Raw genomic sequence first — 19,190 nt, 5'->3', positions numbered from 1 at the left:
CTGTAGACTACTTTATCACTGACCTCAACCCAGAGTCTCTCAGAGCGTTCACAGTCAGCCCACTGACACCCCTATCAGACCACAGCAAAATCACAGTCTACTTGAACAGAGCAATACTCAATCATGAGGCATCAAAGCCAAAGGAACTGAGTAACATTAAGAAATGCTATAGATGGAAGGAATGCAGTTTGGAAACCTACCAAAAAACAATTAGGCAACAACAAATTCAATCCCTTTTAGACAATTTCATGGGTAAAACGTTCCACTGTAATAGTGAAGGTGTAAACTTGGCAGTAGAAAATCTTAACAGTATATTTGACCTCTCAGCTTCCCTATCAAATCTAAAAATCTCAAATAGAAAACCGAAGAAAATTAACAACAATGACAAATGGTTTGATGAAGAATGCAAAAATCTAAGAAAGAAATTGAGAAACCTGTCCAACCAAAAACATAGAGACCCGGAAAACCTGAGTCTACGCCTTCACTATGGTGAATCACTAAAACAATACAGTAATACACTACGGAAAAAGAAGGAACAGCATGTCAGAAATCAGCTCAATGTAATTGAAGAATCCATAGACTCTAACCACTTCTGGGAAAATTGGAAAACACTAAACAAACAACAACACGAAGAATTATCTATCCAAAATGGAGATGTATGGGTAAACCACTTCTCCAATCTTTTTGGCTCTATAACAAAGAATAAAGAGCAAAAACATACAAATACAGATCTTAGAATCAACTATTAAAGACTACCAGAACCTACTGGATTCTCCAATTACATTGAATGAGTTACAGGACAAAATAAAAACCCTCCAACCCAAAAAGGCCTGTGGTGTTGATGGTATCCTCAATGAAATGATCAAATATACAGACAACAAATTCCAATTGGCTATACTAAAACTCTTTAACATCATCCTTAGCTCTGGCATCTTCCCCAATATTTGGAACCAAGGACTGATCACCCCAATCCACAAAAATGGAGACAAATTTGACCCCAATAACTACCGTGGAATATGCGTCAACAGTAACCTTGGGAAAATCCTCTGCATTATCATTAACAGCAGACTCGTACACGTCCTCAATGAAAACAATGTACTGAGCAAATGTCAAATTGGCTTTTTACCAAATTACCGTACAACAGACCATGTATTCACCCTGCACACCCTAATTGACAACCAAACAAACCAAAACAAAGGCAAAGTCTTCTCATGCTTTGTTGATTTCAAAAAAGCCTTCGACTCAATTTGGCATGAGGGTCTGCTATTCAAACTGATGGAAAGTGGTGTTGGGGGTAAAACATACGACATCATAAAATCCATGTACACAAACAACAAGTGTGCGGTTAAAATTGGCAAAAAACACACACATTTCTTCACACAGGGTCGTGGGGTTAGACAGGGATGCAGCTTAAGCCCCACCCTCTTCAACATATATATCAACGAACTGGCGCGGGCACTAGAAAAGTCTGCAGCACCCGGCCTCACCCTACTAGAATCTGAAGTCAAATGTCTGCTGTTTGCTGATGATCTGGTGCTTCTGTCAACAACCAAGGAGGGCCTACAGCAGCACCTAGATCTTATGCACAGATTCTGTCAAACCTGGGCCCTGACAGTAAATCTCAGTAAGACCAAAATATTGGTGTTCCAAAAAAGGTCCAGTCACCAGGACCACAAATACAAATTCCATCTAGACACTGTTGCCCTAGAGCACACAAAAAACTATACATACCTTGGCCTAAACATCAGCGCCACAGGTAACTTCCACAAAGCTGTGAACGATCTGAGAGACAAGGCAAGAAGGGCATTCTATGCCATCAAAAGGAACATAAATCTCAACATACCAATTAGGATTTGGCTAAAAATACTTGAATCAGTCATAGAGCCCATTGCCCTTTATGGTTGTGAGGTCTGGGGTCCGCTCACCAACCAAGACTTCACAAAATGGGACAAACACCAAATTGAGACTCTGCACGCAGAATTCTGCAAAAATATCCTCTGTGTACAACGTAGAACACCAAATAATGCATGCAGAGCAGAATTAGGCCGATACCCACTAATGATCAAAATCCAGAAAAGAGCTGTTAAATTCTATAACCACCTAAAAGGAAGCGATTCCCCAAACCTTCCACAACAAAGCCATCACCTACATAGAGATGAACCTGGAGAAGAGTCCCCTAAGCAAGCTGGTCCTGGGACTCTGTTCACAAACACACCCCACAGAGCCCCATGACAGCAGCACAATTAGACCCAACCAAATCATGAGAAAACAAAAAGATAATTAGTTGAAAAGAATTAACAAAAAAACAGAGCAAACTAGAATGCTATTTGGCCCTACACAGAGAGTACACAGCGGCAGAATACCTGACCACTGTGACTGATCCAAAATTAAGGAAAGCTTTGACTATGTACAGACTCAGCGAGCATAGCCTTGCTATTGAGAAAGGCCGCCGTAGGCAGACATGGCTCTCAAGAGAAGACAGGCTATGTGCTCACTGCCCACAAAAGGAGGTGGAAACTGAGCTGCACTTCCTAACCTCCTGCCCAATGTATGACCATATTAGAGAGACATATTTCCCTCAGATTACACAGATCCACAAAGAATTCGAAAACAAATCCAATTTTGAAAAACTCCCATATCTACTGGGTGAAATTCCACAGTGTGCCATCAGAGCAGCAAGATTTGTGACCTGTTGCCACGAGAAAAGGGCAACCAGTGAAGAACACGCACCATTGTAAATACAACCCATATCTATGCTTATTTATTTTATCCTGTGTCCTTAACCATTTGTACATTGTAAAAAACACTGTATATATATATAATATGACATTTGTAATGTCTTTATTGTTTTGAAACTTCTGTATGTGTGATGTCTACTGTTAATTTTTATTGTTTATTTCACTTTATATATTATCCACCTTACTTGCTTTGGCAATGTTAACACATGTTACCCATGCCAATAAAGCCCCTTGAATTGAAATTGAATTGAATTGATAGAGAGAGGGAGAGAGAGATAGAGAGAGATTAAGAGAGATATTAAGAGAGAGATTAAGAGAGAGAGAGATAGAGAGAGAGAAAGAGAGAGAGACTAAGAGAGAGAGAGAGAGACTGAGAGAGAGAGATAGAGATATAGAGAGATAGAGAGGGAGAGAGAGCCTGCATGTGTGTGTTAACTGGTCCGTGATTAAGCACAAGGCAGTGTGTGTTGTGTTTGGTCTGGTGGTTGTTCAAATGTGTTTGTGTGTTTAGAGCCGGTAGCCAGGCGGCACAGACAGACGCACACTGATGATGTCACATGAAAACACCCCCTCACCACCTATCAAGGTTTCCTAACCGTCCTCCATACAAACACATCTGTCAGGTGGTCTAAACACCAATCTGTGTCCCAAATGTTACCCCATTACCTACACAGTGCACTACTTTTGACCAGGAAATAGGGTGCCATGTCAGACATGGACCAAAACTCTTCCCCTTACTCCAGTGCAACAACTGGCCCGTGTTTATTTAACCTCGGAACTTGGTGGTAGTGGAGGACAGTAATTGGCTCCATCAGTCATCCATCACAAACCGCTAAGTGAAATGAAAGAGGAGCAACGTAAGCATTTCCCCTTGTGATTAGAGTGCAGGTCTCTACAGGCAGGAAATGAGAGTAGGGTGCTCTGGTTGGGCAGACAGTGCGAAGCGCTGAGGCAGCGTGGAGCCGGGAGACTCTGCCTCTCTAATCTCATCTAGTCAGGTCTGTCTGCTTCTCTGTGATCTGAGGTGGCGCAACCACCCGGCCGGCCGTCTGTCTCTGTCTAAATGTCTCACCCACTCATAAACAACCAAGATCAGGGTGAAAGAGCCTCAAAGAAAGACCTGATCCCCAGTGTCCTTTCAGTGAGCTACAGTACATACATAGCACCAGTCTGTCTGTCTGTCTGTCAGCCTGGCTTTGGACATGACACACGGCCTCCTCAGCGTCTTCAAACCCACGGTCATCAGAACAAAGGTCCTTCCTTTGTCCTGGTCAGGTCACCTGGCCATGTAAAACTCCTGTCCTGGTCAGGTCACGGGGGTCATGTAAAACTCCTGTCCTGGTCAGGTCATCAGGGCCTGTTTGTCATGTAAAAGCTTGCTGTCTGCACGTCTACCTCTTCCTGTATGTCCCCCTCCCTGGCACCAGTCCTCTACCTCTCCCTGTATGTCCCCCCTGGCACCAGCCCTCTACCTCTTCCTGTATGTCCCCTCCCTGGCACCAGTCCTCTACCTCTCCCTGTATGTCCCCCTCCCTGGCACCAGTCCTCTACCTCTCCCTGTATGTCCCCCTCCCTGGCACCAGTGATCCCTGTATGTCCCCTCCCTGGGTCCTCTACCTCTCCCTGTTTGTCCTGGCAGATCAACCTCTCCCTGATGAGCTTGCTGTCCCTGTGTCCCCCTCCCTGGCACCAGTCCTCTACCTCTTCCTGTATGTCCCCTCCCGGCCCGTCCGTCTACCTCTTCCTGTATGTCCCCCTCCCTGGCACCAGCCCTCTACCTCTCCCTGTATGTCCCCCTCCCTGGCACCAGTCCTCTACCTCTCCCTGTATGTCCCCCTCCCTGGCACCAGTCCTCTACCTCTTCCTGTATGTCCCCCTCCCTGGCACCAGTCCTCTACCTCTTCCTGTATGTCCCCCTCCCTGGCACCAGTCCTCTACCTCTTCCTGTATGTCCCCCTCCCTGGCACCAGTCCTCTACCTCTCCCTGTATGTCCCCCTCCCTGGCACCAGTCCTCTACCTCTTCCTGTATGTCCCCCTCCCTGGCACCAGTCCTCTACCTCTTCCTGTATGTCCCCCTCCCTGGCACCAGTCCTCTACCTCTTCCTGTATGTCCCCCTCCCTGGCACCAGTCCCCCCTCCCTGGCACCAGTCCTCTCCCTGTATGTCCCCCTCCCTACCAGTCCTCTACCTCTCCCTGTATGTCCCCCTCCCTGGCACCAGTCCTCTACCTCTCCCTGTATGTCCCCCTCCCTGGCACCAGTCCTCTACCTCTTCCTGTATGTCCCCTCCCTGGCACCAGTCCTCTACCTCTTCCTGTATGTCCCCCTCCCTGGCACCAGTCCTCTACCTCTTCCTGTATGTCCCCCTCCCTGGCACCAGTCCTCTACCTCTCCCTGTATGTCCCCCTCCCTGGCACCTCTTCCATGTCCCCCTCCCTGGCACCAGTCCTCTACCTCTTCCTGTATCTCCCCCTCCCTGGCACCAGTCCTCTACCTCTCCCTGTATGTCCCCCTCCCTGGCACCAGTCCTCTACCTCTTCCTGTATGTCCCCCTCCCTGGCACCAGTCCTCTACCTCTTCCTGTATGTCCCCCTCCCTGGCACCAGTCCTCTACCTCTTCCTGTATGTCCCCCTCCCTGGCACCAGTCCTCTACCTCTCCTGTATGTCCCCCTCCCTGGCACCAGTCCTCTACCTCTTCCTGTATGTCCCCCTCCCTGGCACCAGTCCTCTACCTCTTCCTGTATGTCCCCCTCCCTGGCACCAGTCCTCTACCTCTTCCTGTATGTCCCCCTCCCTGGCACCAGTCCTCTATCTCCCCCTGAAGTATTGTCTCCTATTAATTTCTCTCTCTGTGTGTCTCTCTTGTCCTCTCTACCTCTGTCTCTCCTGCTCTCTTTCTCTCCCTCTAACTGCCCTGTCTGAGTTCCGGACATATCTCCATGTGGGATAGTCTGCTTTAATTTGAGTGCTGGCTTTACCTGGCAACATTCTCTCTCGTCTGAGCATTTAGGCGGTTGGCTTGTTAAGTCCCAGTGGAGAGGACAGAGGCCTTCAGGACTTGTTAACCATTAGAGGGGAGAGGACAGAGTCCTTCAGGCCTTGTTAACCATTAGGGGGGAGAGGAAAGTGTTTACTGTCATGCTAACACAGGGAGGGAGAGGGGAGAGGAGGGGAGGGAGAGGAGAGAGGAGAAGGGCCTTGTGTGGTGGTTTTATCTATGCACACATCATGTTCCAGTGTAAGGCATTGAACTCCATTTACATTTGATCTGTCTGCATGCCTTTGTGAGTGTCTGACAAAATATAGGCCTATTGTATACTGTATATTGTTAAGGTGCCTAATAAACCTTTAAATATAGTGTTTTATTCTTCAGGACGGTACATATAGCTTAGTCTCCCCTTCCCTCCTTCCCTACCCCATCTCTCCCGCGATGGTCTCTCCTCCTGTCCCATCCCCTCCCCTCTCTCATCTTCCCTCCCCTCCATTCTCCTCTTTCCCCTCCTCTCCCCTCTTTCCTCCCCTCTCCCCTCTTTCCCCTCCCTCTCTATCCCCCTCTTTCCCTTCCTCCCTCCTCTCCCTCTCCCTCCTCCTCCTCTCCCTCCCCTATCCCCTCCTCTCCCTCTCTTCCTCTTTCCCCTCCTCTCCCCTCTTTCCCCTCCTCTCCTCTCCCTCCCCCTCCCTCCTCTCCCCTCCCCTCTTTCCTCCTCCCCCTCCTCCTCCCCCTTTCCTCCCTCCCCTCCCCTCCTCACCTTCCCCCCCCCCCTCTCCCCTCTCCCCGCTTTCCCCTCCCCTCCTTTCCCCTCCCTCTCCCCCCCCTCCTCTCCCTCTCCCCCCTCCTCCCCCTCCCCTCCCTCCCCCTTTCCTCCCCCTCCCCTCCCCCCCTCCCCCTTTCCCCCCCTCCCCTCTTCCCCTCCTCCCTCTCTCCCCCTCTTCCCTCCTCCTCTCCCCTCCTCCCCTCTCCCCTCTCCCCTCTTTCCTCCCTCCTCCCCTCCCCCCTCCTCTCCCCTCCTCCCCCTCTTTCCTCCCCCTCCTCCCCCCTTCTTTCCTCCCTCCCCCCTCTTTCCCCCTCTTTCCTCCCCCTCCCCTCTTCCTCTTTCCCCTCCTTTCCCTCTTTCCTCTCCCCCTCTTCCTTCCCTCCCCTCCCTCCCCCTCCCCTCTTTCCCTCCCCCCCTCCTTCTCCCCTCCCCTCTTTCCTCCCCTCCTTTCCTCCCCTCCACCCTCTATTGCTGTATTCACCTGCCATTGTATCTCAAAGGGCTTTACAGTGTAAGGAGAGCAGAGGACCCTCTAAAACATGGAACAAAACCAGCAATGCCAGTATTTCAACAGCTCAATGGTTTCAGCCAGACCCCTTCAACTCCTCCAGCCCAGCTACAGTCCCACGTCCCCTGGTCCCAGCTGAATAGGAGAGAGGGACCAGTGGGACTGTCGGGAAAATTACAAATTAAGAGGGAAACTGTCTCATCGAAAGTGATAGATTCATACGTGAGGGAGGACCTAACTAGCTGGTTTAGAATAATACACTGTGTTTAGCTGAGCAGTTCTCTCAAGCCTTGACTGTAGAGAGACATGTCACAGCGAGGCTGCAGGGTGAAACAGCATCTGCTCAGAGCTCTACCAACCAGATGCCCTCTGCAGCATCCACCTCCCACAAGCCAACACAATCCACCATCCAGCATCCAATATACATTTCTCTACACAATATACCCCATGACACACCTCACTACTCTCCTCTTCCCAGTCCACTTCTCACTAAGCCCTACAGGCAAACCTCATCGCTGTCCTGAGCCAAAATGCACAACCTTCTCGAGCCAAGGCCCGCACTACAATCTGGAGCTGATCTCTTAGAGGATCCCTATTGAAGTTGAAAGTGCTTTCTCATCTCCCTTTTTCCATATAGACAGTGGTGTAAAGTATTTAAGTAAAAATACTTTCAAGTATTACTTAAGTAGTTTTTGGGGGTTTTGGGGGTATCTGTAATTTACTTCACTATTTATATTTTTGACATTTACTTTTACCTTACTACATTACGAAAGAAAACAATGTACTTTTTACTCCATACATTTTCCCTGACACCTAAAAGTACTTGTTACATTCTGAATGCTTAGCAGGACAGGAAAATGAGAGAGAGAGTGTGTGTGTGAGAGAGTGAGAAAGAGAGAAAGTGTGTGTGTGAGAGAGAGATTGTGATCATAGACAGAGGGAGAGAGAGTGTGTGTGTGAGAGAGAGAGAGAGAGAGAGAGAGAGAGAGAGAGAGAGAGAGAGAGCGAGAGAGAGTGAGTGAGTGATCAGAAACAGAGGGAGGGAGAGTGTGTGTGTGTGAGAGAGAGCGAGAGAGAGAGTGATCAGAGACAGAGGGAGAGAGAGTGTGTGTGTGAGAGAGTGAGAGAGAGAGAGAGAGAGAGAGAGAGAGAGTGTGTGTGAGAGAGTGAGAGTGTGTGTGTGAGAGAGAGAGAGAGAGAGAGAGAGAGAGAGAGAGAGGGCTGTTGAACTGTCATCTCCACATTTAATTGATCTTTGCCAACATTTAAACATAAGCACTGGCAAGGCACTCTGCAAGTTTAAACTAGAGTGCCTTTGTTTTCCTTGTGTAAACTCTTATTTGGACGCAATGAGGATGTGCTTGACACAAAGGCGGACAAGGATTATGGGGAGAGGAGAGGAGGGGAGGGTAGAAGAAGGGAGGTGGCCAGGGTTGGAAATTAACACTCGTCACCTATCAAATGCAGATAGATTTTGTCATTGGCAGGTAAGAATGTATATTTCACGAGCCACGTTGGTGGGTGGTCACATGAAATCCAAAACCCACATTTAGAAGTTGGATGAATTGACAAGAACTTCTACTAAAATAAGACTTTGTCCTTGTGTTTCTTGGCCAGTTACATTGTTTTGTTCACATGCTAGGTTGTTTTTCAATGTTAGTTTGAGTTTGCTGCAATTGTGTGCTGCTAGGAAGACATCATAGTCTGAGATTTTTTTCATCACAGACAAGCCAATACCAAAGTTACCATGGTAACGGCTTGTCCCTTAATTAAAGGGCCAGCTGAACTATTTCAGATTTTTTTTTTTTTTTTTATTTATTTAACTAGGCAAGTTAGTTAAGAATAAATTCTTATTTACAATGGTGGCCTAGGAACAGTGTGTTAACTACCTTGTTCAGGGGCAGAACGGCAGATTTTCCCCTTGTCAGCTCAGAGATCTGATAGAGCAACCTTTTGTTCCCGGCCCAACACTCTAACCACTAGGCTACCTGCCGCCCTAAATTGAGCATGGATCACTCCCAAAAATGTTCTTTCATTAACTTTTAGTTATTGTTCTCCTAGATTTATTTGTGTGCTCCTACATTTATACTTAGGAGCACATCATGTACTCCTTGTAAAAAAGTGTCAGCATAGAGTCCTGAACTATATATTAACAAAGCCAACAGCATACAACCCTGCATACCACTGCTGGTTTAAAAAAAATATCACAATGCCCCAGGGCACTGCCCTGTGTAGGGTGCTGTCTTCCAGATGGGATGTTAAACGAGTGTCCTGACTCTCTGAGGTCATTAAAGATCTCAAGGCACATATTGTAAGAGTAGGGGTGTTCACCCTGGTGTCCTGGCTAAATTCCCAATCTGGCCCTCAAACCATCACGGTCACCTAATAATCCCCAGTTTACGATTGGTTCATTCACCCCTCTCCTCTCCCCTGTAACTATTCCCCAGGTTGCTGCTGTAAATGAGAACGTGTTCTCAGTCAACTTACCTGGTAAAATAACAGATAATTAAATCAACTGGGTCACTGAGCATTTTGTGGCAGGACAGGCACTTTGTTGATTCTTCAGGTTCTGTTGTAGAACTGTTTATCTGTTTTTATTATTATTTCTTATCTAAATTATACATTTAACATACATTGGTTAAAAAACAGGTCACAAAAATGCTATGAATTGAAGTAATATACCCCATAACTTCTTACTAATTAATATATTTTTGTTTTTGAAACATTAGAAAGCTCATCTGTTTTTTAAGTGATTGTTTTGTGTAATTCTGGGGAATTGTTTTTGGGGCAGGTAAAACATCTCAGTGGTAGCGAGATTTTTTGTATCTACCTGCCACAGTGGCTAGTGGACCAAAACATGAATTTCCCATCCTGGAGGTGATGAGAGGAGTAAGAAAGATAAAGGGCAGAGAGGTAGAGAGGAGAGGAGGGAAGATGGGGGAGAACAGAAAGTGTGAAACAGGGACATAAATCAAACCAGAGACTGAATGGAGATGACCTTTCCCTGGGCCTCCATGTTTCACCCAGTCTCGCTCTGAAGAGATATCAGCAATAGCCTGTTGGCTATTCCTCCTCTTCTCCTACCTCTCTCCACGTCTCCCCACTTTCCTTCCCCCAATCTGTCCGTGTTTTCGTGCCAGAGTTTCAGCATTCTGTAAGTCTGCAGTCAGGGCCTGTCCCGCTGTGAAGCCAAGGCACTCTGAGCTAAGACCTCATGTAAAGGACTGAAAAGGACGCGTCAGAAAGAAAATAAACTTGTCTGAGCCCTACAGACGTCCGGAGCAAGGCACCAAATGATCAACATAACGGGCCCAGCTGTGTCCACGGCCAAAAACAAAATCAAAAAGGTTGAAGAGGAACTGAACAGGACGGACATTTAATAATCAGAGTGCACTGCAATTTTGCAATTTTAAATCAATTAGTGCCCTAAACTAATATATGGGACCCGAGAAAACAACTTCCTATACACGTTCGGTTAAGACAGACTGTTCTCTCTCTCTCTCTCTCTCTCTCTCTCTCTCTCTCTCTCTCTTCCCCCTCTCTCCCCCTCTCCCTCTCTCTACATGTTCTTCCCTCCTGCCCCCCCCCCTCTTGTCCCTTAATTTCAAAGCAGCAGAACTTGAGGTTTCTGTTCATCTATTATTTCTTCAGTCAACGAGAAGTAGTAGGTGTGGAGAAAAACAACAAGTGGTATTTTCTGGGGTTAAAGACCTTCAGGAGTAGTGGAACAGCAATACACCCTACGGAGATACAGGGACTGGGAAGTAACAAGGCTGCGTCTATGATTACAGCCCCCAAGATATAACAAATCCCATCAAATTGGCTTCGATTGAGTATCTTGGTTCAGCCGCCCTTTAACAGTCACTTTAGGGGCCTTTGCAACCCGTCTGAGTACAACCCAGGGGGTAACGTTGTTGGAGCTCTGTCCTGACATCTTGTTTACAGCAGTGATTAATGAGTCAGAACACAGGAGGCAGGCGGTTACAGTAACCAGACAGACAGACCCTATATTCTCACTAGTCAGTCACGGAACACACAAGACTTTCATTTACAGCACCTCCAACCTCCAACCCATAATACCAGCCAATTCAACCCATGCTGCCGTATGTGTGAGGCTGGTGACAAGTCCCTAGAGACGCGATTTGTCTGCGGCTGTGTTTACTGTCTGCCTTTGTTCCCAGACTAACCATACATGCACATGTCATCGAGTGAAAGGGTACTTAGGACTGGGAGAGACTTTATAAGAAACGCTAATGTTGTTACTGATGAGTCCCACCATTGAAGTGGACAGATTGTGATTGGTAGATGTCCATTAACATTAATTGGGGAATCGTGGCTTGACCCAGCAAACTGGGGGTTGACTATGTGTGTCAGTTACGCACAAGCATTATATAGTTGATCCTGTATCATGCCTATGTGGCACACATGATACTATTTGTGTACTATTTGTGTACAGGTAACTGCCATGGTAAAGTAAACCCCAACATAAAGTGTCTTAATAGGGTGTTGGACCACAACAAACCAGAGCAGCTTCAGTGCACCTTGGAATAGATTCTACTGGTGTCTGGACCTCTACTGGAGGGAAACGACACCATTCTTCCTCGAGAAGTTCCATAGTTTGGTGTTTTGTTGATGGTGGTGAGAAACGCTGTCTCAGGTGCTGCTCCAGAATCCAGTGTTCAATTGTGTTGAGATCTGGTGACTGGGACGGCCACAGCGTGTGGTTTACATATGGTTGACGTCGTTTTCATGCTCATCAAACCATTCAGTGACCACTCGTGCCATGGTAGCCAAAATAATGGCCTGCCCAGCATTTTTAAATGACCCTACCTGCTTAATTAACTCAGAAATCACACCTGTGTGGAAGCACCTGCTTTCCACAACCTTCGTATCACTCATTTACTCAAGCGTTTCCATTATTTTGGCAGTCACCTGCATCTCAGAGAATTAGCGATGAGGGAGGGGTAAACACGAAAATATCCATGAGTCAATACGCAGGAACTCAACGCTCATTACTCAAACAGTTTACACAGTATATCTTCACGCCTCAAATATAGATCATCAGACCCCAAATAGTACCTTCCTGAGCCTCTCTACCTCTACCAGTGATCACACCTCAAATAAACATCCTGGACCCTACTACAGCACCTCTACCACACCACCACCCCTCAGCCCTCATAGGGTTTTGCAGCCAAACTGTAAAACCCTATGATATAACTCCACCTACAACGACCCTAAACCCTGATAAAGATGCCCATATGAAGGTAGTTTGTACCCGCATACAACTAATTCTGCGTCAGCTTTCGTAACTCTTCAGAATAACCTGAGTATCACCCGTACCTCTACCCAACCCGAAATACAGTTGTGGGCACAAAACAATTACAGCAGTACAGGTTTCTGTGGCAAAATATCCCCACTAGACGCTAGAGAGATGCTCTCCGCAACTGTACCCTCAAAGTCGTCACACGTAGAGCCCACCCCAATGACCCCATCCACTTGTCTCTCCCTCCAACCTGACGGTGCCAGATCCATCCATCAGATATCTTGGTAGCGATGCCGCCTGATCTGCTCCTCTAATACTCCTGTGACATTTGTTACCGAGCTGCTGTCCGCCTCATCCCACGTCATGGCAACGCACGGTGGGTGACACAGGGAGAACGGGAGCGCTGGATTGGCTGGGACGCTGTGAGCCTATGACAAAGCCAGGTCATGACCTCGGATGAGGGTGAAGTTTTCATTAAATTCCATTTTTAAGGAGACAGCGACTGTAGCTCTATTCATTGTGTCAAACCAGGCAGGCCTCGGCATAAAAAAAAAAACAAGTTAACAGGTGATCTCAGAGAAAAAGTGAGCCAGAAGGAAGAGCGCTGAAGAGCTGCTGATAGAATCTTCCTGAATGAAAGCACTTCACTAAAAGAAAGGGGATTGGGCAATCAGTTGTGGAGAAGTGATGCCATTCCCGGAGCCACACCTAACGGCTCCGACTGATGTTGAGTGATTCACCACCTCAGTGCTCTGTCAAGGAGAACTATAATGACCGCTGACAGAATGAGAGACAGAAAGAAAAGAGAACGAAAAAGAGAAACCAATGACAGATGGAGGGGAAAATTGAGAGATGAAAAGGATAAAAGAGGTGAAGAAGAGAGGATGAAGTCATACAGACAGACAGACAGACAGACAGACAGACAGACAGACAGACAGACAGACAGACAAGGAAGAGACGAACGCTGGGAGAGAGAGAGAGAGACAGAAAGCGAGGGAGCTCCTGGAAGCAGAGGAGGACTCTGAGCGGTGTGCGCTGGCCCTTGGCGGTCCTGCCTGTGTTCTCATCCCCATCATCATTCTGTGTTGTATTTGAGACATTCCGCAATAAAGATGTCAAATCGAGAGCAAGTCCATTGCCTCTGGGGGAATGGCTTGGACAGCCTCCAATACAGAGGGAGAGGAAGAGGTGGAGGAGAGAGAGAGAGGGGGGGAGAGAGAGATGTAGAGGAGAGAGGGGGAGAGAGAGAGAGAGAGAGAGAGAGAGGGGGGGAAGAGAGAGATAGATAGAGAGGGGGGAAGAGAGAGTGAGATGTAGAGAAGAGAGGGGAAGAGAGAGAGAGAGGGAGAAAGAGAGATGTAGAGGAGAGAGGGGAAGAGAGAGAGAGAGAGAGAGATGTAGGGGAGAGAGAGAGAGTGAGAGAGGTAAAGAGAGAGGTGAAGAGAGAGAGATGTAGAGGAGAGAGGGAAAGAGAGAGAGAGAGAGAGAGAGAGAGAATTAGGTATGGATTGGCAGTAACACACAGTGGAATCAAGTTTAGAACCAGGATTAGAAATAAATCCAAAATTAAAAAGATACTAAAGCACTTGTCATTATTTAGATGACTGATCATGATTAAATTGCATCATAAACGTCTGATAGTGATTTAAGTGTCGTCATAACCCGCTGGGCACAGATGTCCATTCAACATCTATTCCACGTTGGTTCAACATTCTTTTTGTTGAAATGACGTGGAAACGACGTTGATTCAACCCGTGTGTGCCCAGTGGGAAATATCTGATTGTAAGTGTTTGATTTCTCCCTTGACTGCTTTCCGATCCCTCCCTTTGAACTCTCCATTCACAGCTAATTAGTGTCTGTTTATTAAAATGTCATCTCATCAGCATAGTAGGGTTAATTACCTTTAACAGACGTGGCCAATTTCCTCCACTCAGTGGAGTGGCAGTGTGTCGACCAGAGAACCCTCTACAGCCACTTTGACACAAAGACATGGGTTCAAGTAGAACATTGTTTCATTTTTAAATACTTTAACTGGGCCTGATCGATCTTGCCGGGCGCAATGGAATCAATAGAACAGTCGCCAAGGTGCAAACCTTATCCATCTGGCACTGCAGGCAGACAAGAATAAACGCTGCAAAAATGTCAAAGATTTTGAATAGTATTTGAACCCAGGTCTGCTGACGCACAGCCAGCATGTGGCCAATTGATTCTTTCCAAGTGGCCACAGACACATGCAGTAAATCTCTCTCCCTCGTGTTCCTTTTCTTTAGTTCACCACAACACACACAATCCAACGAGTCCTCTGTCACCAGCCACCGACAACACAACAGCTGCAGACACTTAAAACACACACAGGCAGACAGACAGGCACAGCAAACTAGGAAATCAACACCAAAACATTAGCTAGCTATCAAACCGATTTCAAGCAATTCCCCTGTGTCCCCTGTGTCCCTATCCCGCCTTGCTAAACACAGAAACCTATTTCATCCTTTAGCCTAAATAAGAGGGTAGCCAAGGTTATTCCTTTCCTCTCTGACATTTTTCCTTCCTTTGTCCATTTGCAACCGGTAACTTCTGGGAAGTAACAACAGGCGTAACACTGAAGTGACATGTTTAAGCGTTAGAAATTATACAATGACATTGCTGTGGAGACACCAGTGTTGTCCTGGTTCTAACAGAGGGTGGGTTAGGGTTAGGAGGAATGGGAGTGCCCTTCTCTGGTGACCTCTGTCCTCTCTGACTTGCTGAAAACAAGTTTGTTTATGTTTATGGCGTTTGGGTGGGGGGGTTGGTGTATGAGGTCATTGCAGGGGAACTTGAGGCAGGAACAGAAAAGCTCATCAACACTGAAGATTCATCAGCATCTGGGCAAGCGAACTGAAAGAGGACAGGTCTGTTTGTGTCCAAGATGAGAGTCAGTGAGGTCAAACCCAGACTAGACCAGAGGCGTCCATGTACAAATACCAATGCATCCATCCATGTGTGTGTGTATGTTCAGCAGGCCGACACAGGAGAGAAGGTTTTGAAAGAGTGGAAGTATTACCTGAATTTGTCCATTAGGGAAACACAGTCAGAAGTACACATAATTCCACATGTAGCTCTATCATCAGAGTTGTACAGCAAGTAACTGCATGTTTTTCATGATCTGTAAACATCAATTGATTATGTATTTTCAGATACGCGAGGATGACCGTCGCCTATCCATTTGGCATGTCACTCGCTAGCAAAGCAAACATGTCATTTAGCTTGCTTCATCAGAGTTTAGGCTTTTGGGAAGTGCTTAACATCGGCAAGGCCTCGCCCTGGTCAATCTGTCAGTTGGATTACTGTCGTCACCACTTAGATGACAAGCAAATATAGCCATCTAGTTTATCCCCTGAAAGTTGGCTTGTTAACAGACCATATTGACGTGATCTGTTATTAGTTAGTTAGCCAATTTGCTGTGGTCCATCAATCACCGTAGCCTATCATGTCTGTCAGCAGCGGTCATGATTAAACACTGGTAACAACGTTGACACAGGGATAATGTTAGCTAACTTCGCTAGGTGAGGCCTGCGTTGATTGGAGAAAAAAAGGATCTACTCGTGGTCTACTTACCACGATGTTTATGCCAACTGTACAACGTTTCTACCAGTTGCTTGCAAAGTAAACATGATCAGCGAACAGTGCAACGGCTGCTTGACAGGCAGGCCCACAAAGGATGGGAAATGAACCTAAACCACTCACACCTTTAAGATATAGTTCACTTTTTGTGGTGGCCAATATTTTGATACATGACGAGATACACATTTATTTGAAAATCCCTTGAAAATGGCACGCAGTTGTCAATGGTTTTAGATGAGCTGGGGGTCTTCTTGCTCCCCGGCAGGCAAATCGAACACTCTGTACCTTAGTATGATGTGTTATTGATAATGACCTATTTGTTCCGTTTCCAAGAGTTTTTCCGTTCCGTGCTGAACACCACCCAGGACTCATCTCTCAGTCAGACACAATCAGGGGTCCTAAAGTTAATCAGGTGAGACACACCGGAACAACATTCTCCTGGGGAGGTTTCAGGAGTATCTAACTCAGTCATTCCTGACTACGCCTAATGGCATGTTCCTCTCCCCCCTCCTCCTCCTCCTCCCTCCCAGGCTTCACAGAATCAGACATAATACCTACAAATGCCAAAACACGTCCCACCAAATATGTTTGGGTTGCGGGCAAGGGCATCCAAACTACACATTTAGATTTTGCTTGCGTCAATCAGCGGGGCGGGGAGCGAAAAGATGAAATGTGTCTAAGCACATCCAAGCAGAACCGGCATGTTGCAGGAGGAGCAGAAACACATTTGTCTGCCTGACACTAAGTCAATAAGAGAAGGCCGAGACTAAATGGACTGGATCTGTCCGCTAGTGCACATTGCAGATGCCCCAGACAGATATCTGTAGGAGATATCTAGCTGAGGAAGTGAAGAACTCTTCAACCCTGAGCATCATCCCAAACAAAACCCAAAGAATGAAATGAGCATAAAACAGCTCAAATAATGTCCTCCAAATGATGACAGAGACTCTCTGGAGAACGAAGGGAGCTGAGAGCCAGGCAGACAAACCGCATAGCAGATAGAGTGCACAGTACACACACACACACACACACACACACACACACACACACACACACACACACACACACACACACACACACACACACACACACACACACACACACACACACACACACACACACACACATAGAATGCATGCACACACAGACGCACACACATGAATGCAGATAGACACAGAGCAGAATACGAACACACACAGGAAGGGAAAGATCCAAAGATAGCACAGTCTCATACAAACATAAATGACAGACCTGGATAGGTTGCACTTTGAGTTTAAAAGTGGGTTAGGAGGACTTGCACACTCACCCAGACAGTTGTGTCCGTCGTGGGCCAACATGAATCCGTCGTAGCAGGTGCACCTGTAGTTGCCCGGGATGTTGATACACTCATGGACACAGCCTCCGTTGTACTCATTCTCACACTCGTCCATGTCTGAAACGGAGAGTCATAGAAGACCAATGAGAAGGGTGGAGAGGAATTACTGTCGCCACTGTACAAATGGACGGGAAGAGAGGAAGGTGGAATGGTAGAATGGATGGTAGGGGGACAGAGATAAACAGTATGGCGTGTCATTGAGATGTGGGTACAAAGGGGAGGGGCATATGGAGAGTGTCAGCTGATGTTAATGTGTAGAGGTCAGAGGTCAGGGTTGGAGATTAAAGGTAGAACACTGGTACAGCTCATGGTGAGTGTGCATAGTATACATACTAGGGGTAAGACTGCAGTGTTTGGGGGTACAGAGTCCAGAGGGGCATACGGAGAGTGTCAGCTGATGTTAATGTGTAGAGGTCAGAGGTCAGGGTTGGAGATTAAAGGTAGAACACTGGTACAGCTCATGGTGAGTGTGCATAGTGTTTATACAGAGTCCAGACTAGGGTGTCAGCTGAGACTGCAGTGTTTGGGGGTAGAACACTGGTACAGAGTCCAGAGGGGCACAGAGTCCAGAGGGGCATACGGAGAGGGTCTTGCCGTGTTTATTCATTGACGATGTTCCCCCTTCATCCTGAGCCAGCGGAGTCTTTCCCAGGAGCCACTCACAAGTGGTTGCCATGCGGACTGAGCCACTAAAACAAATAGTCCCCCCTCCGTGTGAACGCAGCAGGCCAGGGGAGGCAGGCAGGCAGACTGGGGGCCAGACCCCAACCCCAAATCCTCTCCGTCTATTCTCCTCCTCCACTCTGGATGGGCCCGAGCAGGTATCTGGTTTGTGTTCAACTCCTGTATTACTCCCTCTGTCTCTGTTTCTCTGTCGCTGTCTTTGTATCTCTGTCTCTCTCTGTCTCTGTCGCTCTCTCTGTGTCTCTCTATCTGTCTCTGTCGCTCTCTCTGTCTCTGTCTCTCTCTCTGTGTCTCTCTATCTGTCTCTGTCGCTCTCTCTGTCTCTGTCGCTCTCTCTGTGTCTCTCTATCTGTCTCTGTCGCTCTCTCTGTCTCTGTCGCTCTCGCCAACCTGGCCAAGACGTAAACTCTCACTCCCTCTGTCTCTCTCGCCAACCTGGCCAAGACGCCAACTCTCACTCCCTCAGTGTGTCTGTCTTTCTGCCTGTACATCCGTTTCACGTTTTATCATGTTTCTTGTCCTTTTCCCCTCTATCTAAAGTACCTTTCTCGCACTCTTTCCATCTCACTTCTTTCTCTGTTCTTTCCTCCTACTCCGTTTCTCTCTCTCCCTCTATATGTTTCCTATTCCCTGTACCCACCCCCCCCCCCACACACACACACACACACTGTCTTGTCTCTGCCAACCGTGAGGTTGGCTATGTTGGGTCTGGTTCTGTCAGCCACAAACAGCTTTTAGCACTAGTCTCTCCAGTCTCTCTAGTCTCTCTCCGCCTCCTACATCCTGTGGACTGGACAGAACCCAGTCCTATGGCCGCGTCCCAAATAGCACCCTTTCATTTTCCCTTCAGGGCCCTGGTCAAAAGTAGTGCACTGTATAGGGAATAGGGTGCCATTTGGGACACAGCCCTGGACACTGCACAGCACACCACCGGTACAACGCCAACACACTGAAACAGCCCACTGTTGGTCTGCTCACGCAGACCCCTCACCCTCTAGGCAGCTCATTGTGATCAGGATAGAACACACAGCGTCTTGGTTAAAAGCTATTTCGATGTTCCTGTATATCTACAATAGAAGCTTAGCCTAATCTACTTCTAAATTGAAAACCGGGTCTACAATATAGAGCAGACGCCGCCAACACAACTTGGTCGAAATGCTTGAAATAGAAATCTAATCTAAAAGTGTTTTTCCTGAGGCATTCCAGTCAGTTAAAACCAATCAAGATAAAAGTTAAATAAATAACTGGGACAGACATTCTTTC

General features: G+C 47.2%; 1 protein-coding gene across 1 annotated transcript in view; it reads right to left on the bottom strand.

Moving 5' to 3' along the window:
- LOC135515095 (signal peptide, CUB and EGF-like domain-containing protein 1) overlaps positions 1 to 17,919 on the bottom strand; it is a 209,829-nt gene extending 191,910 nt beyond the window's left edge. Inside the window, exons 1-2 of the mRNA XM_064938927.1 lie at positions 17,838 to 17,919; positions 17,175 to 17,300 (exon numbers count right to left, since the gene is read on the bottom strand). Coding sequence (XP_064794999.1) covers positions 17,175 to 17,300; positions 17,838 to 17,919 — 208 coding nt within the window. The remainder of the gene's footprint in view (positions 1 to 17,174; positions 17,301 to 17,837) is intronic.
- Between the last annotated feature and the right edge of the window lie 1,271 nt (positions 17,920 to 19,190).

This window comes from Oncorhynchus masou, chromosome 26 (assembly GCF_036934945.1).
Source record: "Oncorhynchus masou masou isolate Uvic2021 chromosome 26, UVic_Omas_1.1, whole genome shotgun sequence".
Classification (NCBI taxonomy): Eukaryota; Metazoa; Chordata; class Actinopteri; order Salmoniformes; family Salmonidae; genus Oncorhynchus; species Oncorhynchus masou.
The sequence above is the reverse complement of the archived record's forward strand: the minus strand, read 5'-3'. Positions and strand labels throughout refer to the sequence as shown.